This window comes from Priapulus caudatus, unplaced genomic scaffold (genome assembly GCF_000485595.1).
Source record: "Priapulus caudatus unplaced genomic scaffold, Priapulus_caudatus-5.0.1 Scaffold47, whole genome shotgun sequence".
Classification (NCBI taxonomy): domain Eukaryota; kingdom Metazoa; phylum Priapulida; class Priapulimorpha; order Priapulimorphida; family Priapulidae; genus Priapulus; species Priapulus caudatus.
In genome coordinates, this window is record NW_014577108.1 from 90,198 (window position 1) to 99,115 (window position 8,918).

The following is an 8,918-nucleotide window of genomic DNA, read 5'->3' on the forward strand; positions in this document are numbered from 1 at the left end:
ATATATTTATATATATATTATATATACCGCACATGGCGTTTATTAAGGGGGATCACACATTCCTTAAACACCTCAGGGTTATCCCCAGACTCATGTAGGGTCTAATATGCTCTCAAATCTAAAGCTCATTTGCAGCATCCCTCAAGTTTTTCCATTGAATCCCACGTGGAGCACCGACGCACCACTGAATATGCATCACTCCGCTGCAGGCATCATTATATACCGAGTTATTCCATCGAGAGAAGTTATAGATGAACTATTAAGTTATAGTACTATATAAGTACGAAGAGATATTAGTCGAACTTTTACTGACGACGTGCTCAACCTTTCAAACCTTGCTTCCCACCTCCTTCCCGCTCTCTCACCACAAATGTACACAGACAGACAAATGTACAACGACGCCTCACTCCTATCCAATCCCGCCAAAAGTTACGAACATGAACACATGGCGAGCGAAGACACGCACCCAGAGTTCCGAGACAACTCACGCACGTACGAGAGCGTGAGATTTCGCGCAACCCAGTTAGCTACTAGGACGCCTCCGCCGCGCCTCCTCAGTCCGCGCTGCGGCGGAGGGACCACCCCCCCCCCGGGGGCGGGAGGGGGAGGGAGTACCTACCTCTGCACGGGTCGTTCTTGACGAGGAATTCGTCGAGCGCGATCCATCCGCCGCCGACGCGCACCATCGCTGTGCTGCGCAGTATCTTCACCAGCCGCAGCTTCTGCGAATCGCCAAACTGCCGGGGAGAGAGAGAGAGACGAGAGAGAAGGTTAATCGCACAGTCACATAGGAGCTGCATGGACGGAGAGAGGTTAATCACACGGTCACATAGGAGCTGCATGAACGGAGAGAAAAAGTCGCATGGAGGGAACGGGTGCTCGCATCGGATAATAGGTGGGAAGATGAGAGAAAAAGTCGCATGGAGGGAACGGGTGCTCGCATCGGATAATAGGTGGGAAGATGAGAGAAAAAGTCGCATGGAGGGAACGGGTGCTCGCATCGGATAATAGGTGGGAAGATGAGAGAAAAAGTCGCACAGTTAAATAGAAGTCGCACGGAGGGAACGGGAGTTGAGTGACGGTCGCCAGGGGGCGCCTGCGTCGGACGGCGCGTGGGAAGGGAGTAGTCGACATTGCGTTTAATGACGATCTTGATGAGATGTTCGTCTGCCGCGCGGGTGACCCGCAGTGAGATGGGCACTGATCTTTCACATGCACGGATGATTCATTTTGTGCTATCTATATTTATGTAAATGTCTATATTATCTATCTGTCTCTCTCTCTCTCTCTCTCTCTCTATATATATATACTTACATATCAATTGCATTGTCTAAGGGGGAAGGGAATGGTTGATGCAGCTGACAGTGGTGCAGTAGTGGGGGAAGATGTGGGCCAGAATGATTATTATTTTAATGAACAGTTCTCTTGCGTGTGGCGCGATACCGATCAGACGTTCACGCGATGCTACTAATGCCAATTGACATTTCAGATGGTCTCGCGTCATTCCCCGCTGTTAACACCGGGGTCCCATTCCACCACTTCATAAATAATAATAAATAAATAATAATTAATAATACATAATGCCACAATGAGAAAACTCAGTAAGATGTATATAGAAGTTATGTTGTGTTGAAACACCTTGCTTACACTTACAGCAAACATTGCTGGCCTACTGCAGAGCTGTGTGTGCAACCACCTCTCGGTGCAATCGTGACTCGAGTGCTGAGCACTCAACAAAACAAGTGGCTGCTAGTATGTATTGGATCCATGCAGTGCGTGCCCATATACGACGAGGAAAGCAACCCTAACATGCACCGAACTGCCCCTACCAGAGCAACGCACGTGCACATCGCATAGAAACACCTTATGTAAACAGCCCTTATGTAAGCCGATAGCACCGGTAACAACTAGTGGCTCACTGCAATTTCTCCCAGGAAACGTTCTACTCGATTTCATGCACAGCCAAAGAGCGTTCGCTAGCCAAACCAAAGCACGAACGCCCATCCCTCTACTCTACGTTCGAAACTACCATTACACACTCCCAAAACTCTATGCACCTCTATGCTCTTGCAGATTCACTGCAGCTAGCTTAAAAGCAAATGTCTAGTCTCGCCCACTAATATTCACAGCATGCCGATTGAATCTGTGGAGGATCAGGAGGAGAAAACTCTGCAAGCGACTCTGTTGTATGCAGTATTTCCCCTGGCCAAAAAGTGAGGTAGTAAATTCTTTTGGTGTGTTTGCGCGTTTCGAGGTCCTAGCAAAGGAACCCCCCCTCGAAGAAATTTTTGAAAAAATGGTGCACTTTTGTGCATTCTCAGCTATTCTGAACATATTGTATGAGATTTTCGTCAGCGAGGCGGTGTTTTGAACAAATGTCTGTGTGGCGGCTGAGAATTTGAGCGAGGCGGCGTGTCAATGCAGGGGGAAACACTGGTACGTACGGACAGCATGGCCATGCACGTGTACATGTACGTTACTCGTCAGCACGGGCAAATTAAACACAGCAACACTCTCTCTGCAAGCACGTGCGCATACGTGTACCTTAAAGATGGCGCCGATAACTTGATAGTCCTGCGGGAAACGAAAGCTATTAAGTGACGTCACGTATGTGAGTGTGACGACACGTAAAGTGCAAGTGGACGATTTTCGGTTGTGTGCAAACGTTGCGTACGTGACTGAAATTTTTCCCCCTGCGTACCACCAGCTGCGTGCAGCGGCACGAGGTAACTGCAACCCATCTCTCAACATCAACCTTGTCCATCACGTTCTGTCTCTGTCAAACCTGTCTATCAAGCTCTATGTCAGTGTCAAACTTGTCCATTACGTTTTATGTCCATGTCAAACTTGTCTATCAAGCTCTATTTCAGTGTCAAACTTGTATATTATGCTCGATGACTATTATCGATACTTGTCCCTCAGTCAATTAACGATACTTGTCCATCAGTCAATTAACGATACTTGTCCATCAGTCTATTAACGATACTTGTCCATCAGTCTATTAACGATACTTGTCCATCAGTCTATTAACGATAGTTTTCCATCAGTCTATTATATTAACGATACTTGTCCATCAGTCTATTATATTAACGATACTTGTCCATCAGTCTATTATATTAACGATACTTGTCCATCAGTCTATTATATTAACGATACTGTCCATCACGCTATGCATACTATCAGGAGTAGATAAAGGGAACCCTTATCTACCCTTTATCTACTCCTGATACTATACATCTATGACAGATATATCATGAGGGAGCCCTCGCCTGTTCACGCAGGGCTCGGGGAAACATCGCCGCGCATACATGTGCGTGGCGCCGGGGGCGCGGGGGGTTGCCTACGTACCCTGTATTTGCCCTCGCCTATCTGATGCACGAGGAATGGGAACTGTTTCGGGCAAGAGCAGTTGTGCACGGCCCGCTTCACCTCGTCATTGATCACGTCCGCGTTCGTCTTCGGCTTCGAACTCTGCAAGGAAACAGACGACATAAGATACACAGTCAGTAAACACGGACACACGAGGGACTACACAACACGCGGGTCAGCAAAAGCAAACGACGAGGCACCCGATTAACAAACATGAACACACGGAGTTTCAGCGAGCGATGGCGACACGAAACGCAGGTCGCTGTTGAAACTCCAAACTACGAATTTTATCTAGAATTTATGCTGGACTGATTCCATCTAGATTTTATGCTAGACTAATATTATTTAGATTTTATGCTACTGATTTCATCATCTAAACTCCAGATAAACAGAGGTAGAACTGACAGAAAACTTAAACAGAGGTAGAATCGACCACTAAAAACTCTAGGTCTCAGATAACAACAACGACCGAAAATATTTCTCCGCATAACCACAGATAACTACCTCGCTCTCTCTCTCTCTCTCTCTCTCTCTCTCTCTCTCTCTCTCTCTCTCTGAGCACTCAACAAAACAAGTGGCTGCTAGTATGCATTGGATCCATGCAGTGCGTGCCCATATACGACGAGGAAAGCAACCCTAACATGCACCGAACTGCCCCTGAACCAGAGCAACGCACGTGCACATCGCATAGAAACACCTTATGTAAACAACCCCTTATGTAAGCCGATAGTACGGGTAACAACTAGTCGCACTGCACTTTCTCCCAGGAAACGTTCTACTCGATTTCATGCACAGCCAAAGAACGTTCGCTAGCCAAACCAAAGCACGAACGCCCATCCCTCTACTCTACGTTCGAAACTACCGTTACGTCCCGCTACACACACTCACAAAACTCTATGCACCTCTATGCTCTTGCAGATTCACTGCAGCTAGCTTAAAAGCAAATGTCTAGTCTCGCCCACTAATATTCACAGCATGCCGATTGAATCTGTGGAGGATTAGGAGGATTAGGAGGAGAAAACTCTACAAGCGACTCTGTTGTATGCAGTATTTCCCCTGGCCAAAAAGTGAGGTAGTAAATTCTTTTGGTGTGTTTGCGCGTTTCAAGGTCCTAGCAAAGGTTGTGTTTGTGCATTTTGAGCTATTCTGGACACATTGTATGAGATTTTCGTCAGCGCGGCGGTGTTTTGAACAAATTTCTGTGTGGCGGCTGAGAATTTGAGCGAGGCGGCGTGTCAATGCAGGGGGAAACACTGGTACGTACGGACAGCATGCACATGTACATGTACGTTACTCGTCAGTACGGGCAAATTAAACACAGCAACACTCTCTCTGCAAGCACGTGCACATACGTGTACCTTAAAGATGGCGCCGATAACTTGATAGTCCTGCGGGAAACGAAAGCTATTAAGTGACGTCACGTATGTGAGTGTGACGACACGTAAAGTGCAAGTGGACGATTTTCGGTTGTGCAAACGTGTCGCATACGAGACTGAAATTTTTCCCTCTGCGTACCACCAGCTGCGGGCAGCGGCACGAGGTAACCCATCTCTCAACATCAACCTTGTCCATCACGTTCTGTCTCTGTTAAACTTGTCTATCAAGCTCTATGTCAGTGTCAAACTTGTCTATGAAGCTCTATGTCTATGTAAAACTTGTCTATCACACTATGTCTGTGCCAAACTTGTATATGTAAAACTTGTCTATCACACTATGTCTGTGCCAAACTTGTATATTATGCTCGATGACTATTAGCGATACTTGTCCATCAGTCTATTAGCGATACTTGTCCATCAGTCTATTAACGATAGTTTTCCATCAGTCTATTATATTAACGATACTTGTCCATCAGTCTATTATATTAACGATGCTGTCTATCACGCTGTATACATCTATGACAGATATATCATGAGGGAGGCTCGGGGAAACATCGCCGCGCATACATGTGCGTGGCGCCGGGGGCGCGGGGGGTTGCCTACGTACCCTGTATTTGCCCTCGCCTATCTGATGCACGAGGAACTGTTTCGGGCAGGAGCAGTTGTGCACGGCCCGCTTCACCTCGTCATTGATCACGTCCGCGTTCGTCTTCGGCTTCGAACTCTGCAAGGAAACAGACGACATAAGATACACTGTCAGTAAACACGGACACGCGAGGGACTACACAACACGCGGGTCAGCAAAAGCAAACAACGAGACACCCGGTTAACAAACATGGACACACGGAGTTTCAGCGAGCGATGGCGACACAAGCAGGTCGCTGTTGAAACTCCAAACTACGAATTTTATCTAGAATTTATGCTAGACTGATTCCATTCAGATTTTATGCTAGACTAATATTATCTAGATTTTATGCTACTGATTTCATCATCTAGACTCCAGATAAACAGAGGTAGAACCGACCACTAAAAACTCTAGGTCTCAGATAACAACAACGACCGCAAATATTTCTCTGCATAACCACAGATAACTACCTCGCTCTCTCTCTCTCTCTCTCTTGAACATTCTCCCACCACAAGTACGTACTCTCAGAGATTAGCAGGGGGGAGGATGCGACCTACCTCTCTATCGGGCCGGAGCGCGGCCACGAACTCTCGGTAGTCGATGTAGCCGTCGCCGTCTCGATCGAAGATGTCAGCGACGGCGTCCATCTCCATGCGGTTCGTCGCAAACTCTGCACAGGCGAGAGAAATATGCGTCTCATGAGAGCATATTTATCGCAGATTCGTTTAAGGAAGTAGATTCGAAGGATTCGTCGCTGGATTTTGTTATTACACTCAAACAGAAGAATAAGGCTTCACATTGACACTAAACGTGAGAAATCTATCGTCACCGGCGTGTAACTTACTTGAGGCGAGTATGCCCTCTATGAATTCCTCTCGCGTCACCTTGCCGTCGTGGTCCTTGTCCTGTCTGCGGAAGAAGTCCATCACGCGAGACTTCTTGTGGTTCATCCACTTCATGTACTGTAACGAAGAAACAAAGCCACGCTCAATATACACGTGCATCGGTGCATACAGATGCAGAAACAATGATGATGATGCAAAGAGCAGATTTGTTAGCAACCGTACACCGATTTGGCTTCTCCATGCTTAATTTTACTCGACTGTAAAATTTCTTTAGTATGAAGAAGAGTACGTTTAATTTTGTAATGAAAAAGACATAAGGATGATGAACAAGACTTAGTATAGTTTAGAAAATGACCACGTAACTATGAATGATCATTCATAAAATAGTGTAAAAGTCTGTTTGTAATGACAAAGATATGATATGTTTGGAAAATTCTTCGAAAACTTTGAATGACTATTCGCAAAACAGCGTGAAATGTGCCGCATTACGGACGAATGGCACGGCTGCTCCAAATTTACCCGAGACTGGATAGAACGTAAAGTTTAAAATATCGTAACGTAACTGAAATAGAACTTAATTGAACAGAAACTAGAACGCAACCGAACATAAACTGCGACGCGTTACGGACGAATGGCACGTCTCATCCAAATCTGCGCTAGACTAGCTAGAACGTAAAGTTTAAACTACCAACAAACATAGCTCACCCTCTGTCGCCAGTCCTCGAAGCTGAACTGCTTGAATCGCTCGACCTCCTGAAGGTGATTGTACATGTCCTCCAGCTTACGCTGTCGCTCGATTGCCAGCAGCCACACGCCGCGCCACTTGTTCGACAGCTCGGACACCCGCGGGTTCTTGTACTCGGGGCTCTCACTGGTGGCGAGAGAGAAACGTTGCTCGTGATTAAAGTTAAGGACTTACATCGAGCTTTTCCGCCGTAGTGTTAATTGATTGAACCTAGTTTGATCAACATGCAACTTGGCGACGTGCATGTATGTATGTATGTTCCTTGTTAAATCCTCGACGTCAGATACTGACTCTAACAGCAAACCCTGCGCACCTGCTCACCTATCAACTTCTACTTTTCTTTTCAGTTGTCGAAGTACCACTCTTTCTTTGTTAATTGATTGAACCTAGTTTGATCAACATGCAACTTGGCGACGTGCACGTATGTATGTTCCTTGTTAAATCCTCGACGTCAGATACTGACTCTAACATCAAACCCTGCACACCCGCTCACCTATCAACTTCTACTTTTCTTTTCAGTTGTCGAAGTACCACTCTTTCTTTTTATCTTTCTCTCCCCCCTCTATCTCTCTCTTACTCTCTCCTTGTCTCTCCTTTCCTTCTTCTACATCTTCCCTGGATGACAACCACATCGTGCACCCCACCCATCCTTCTCCCGCTCCCCTCCCTCTCACCTTGCGTGCACGCCCTTCTTTCCCCGCGCGAGCGGGATGCTATGCGACGCGTCAGCTCCTCCTCCTCCCCTCCTCCCCTCATCCCTCCCCTACCTCCCTCACCCCCCTCTCACCTTGCGTGCACTCCCTTCTTCCCGCGCGCGAGCGGGGTGCTATGCGACGCGTCAGCTCCTCCTCCTCCTCCCCTCTCCACGTCGGGCTGTCTCAGCTGCATGTCCGCCTGGAAGTCCTGGTGGTCTCGTATCAGCTCCTCGACCGCGGGCAAGTCCTCGGGGATCGGCTGCGTCTCCAGCGCCTTCATCGTCGCCTCGGCGCCCGTCAGCCAGCCGAGCAGCGACTCGAGCAGCGCGGCGTTGTCCCGCAGCACCGCTAGGTGGTCGTCGAGCCGCGCGTCCCGCCCCGCCGCCCACCCGCTCACCTCCTCCCAGCGCGTGGCGACGATCGTCAGCCAGTGTCGCACGGCGGCGACGGCGTCCGGGTGGCACTCGCGTAGGATGGCGGCGCCGGTGGTCTCGCAGTGACGCATGTCTGCCTCCCGCGCCGCGAGGTCGGCTAGTAGCTTCTGCAGGGAGGGAAGAATGTACATGAGAGAGAAGAAGAGAGAGAGAGAGAGAGAGGTCGTTAGTGAGTGAAGGGAGGCGGTCTCGCAGTGACGCATGTCCGCCTCCCGCGTCACGAGGTCGGCTAGTAGCTTCTGCAGGGAGGGAAGAACGCGTGTGAGAGAGAAGAGAGAGAGAGAGAGAGAGGTCATTAGTGAGTGAAGGGAGGAGGCGTGTGAGAGAGAGAGAGAGAGAGAGAGAGACACACAGAGAGAGAGAGATAGAGAGGTGAGAGATGAGCGAGGGAGGAAACCATTTCATTAATGAGGCGAACGGAAGAGTGAGCGAGAGAATGCTACAACATTAGTCGAGTGGCGGGGGATAGACGGAGAAAGAAAGAAAACTGTTGTTACTGAGGTAAGAGGTGAGCGAAGGAAGAGAGAGGAGAGAGGAAGCCATGTAGTTAGTGGCGTGTGGGGAGGAGCCAGAGTAGGTTTTAGTAGGTGAGGGGAAGGAGGCTACATTGTTAGTAAGACGAGGAATGAGAAAGAAGAGGAAAATAAAATTATTTAGTTAGCGAGGCAAGGCGGTGAGCGAGGGGAGGAGGGGGAGAGGGGAGGAGGGGGAGACTCACCTTGTGTTCCTCTATCTGAGCCAGCACGGTCTCCTCATCCTCAGGGAGAGGTCCCGCGTCCCTCAGCTGCATCTCTGCATCTGCCAGCCACTCCAGCAGCATGTGCATCGA

At 48.4% G+C, this 8,918-nt stretch overlaps 1 protein-coding gene across 1 annotated transcript in view; it reads right to left on the bottom strand.

The window, feature by feature from the left end:
• LOC106820776 (dystonin-like) overlaps positions 1-8,918 on the bottom strand; it is a 36,581-nt gene that overhangs the window by 10,083 nt on the left and 17,580 nt on the right. The window contains exons 19-26 of the mRNA XM_014825347.1: positions 8,808-8,897; positions 7,748-8,196; positions 6,921-7,086; positions 6,215-6,332; positions 5,928-6,040; positions 5,353-5,469; positions 4,728-4,757; positions 620-737 (exon numbers count right to left, since the gene is read on the bottom strand). Of these exons, the coding sequence (XP_014680833.1) occupies positions 620-737; positions 4,728-4,757; positions 5,353-5,469; positions 5,928-6,040; positions 6,215-6,332; positions 6,921-7,086; positions 7,748-8,196; positions 8,808-8,897 (1,201 nt within the window). The remainder of the gene's footprint in view (positions 1-619; positions 738-4,727; positions 4,758-5,352; positions 5,470-5,927; positions 6,041-6,214; positions 6,333-6,920; positions 7,087-7,747; positions 8,197-8,807; positions 8,898-8,918) is intronic.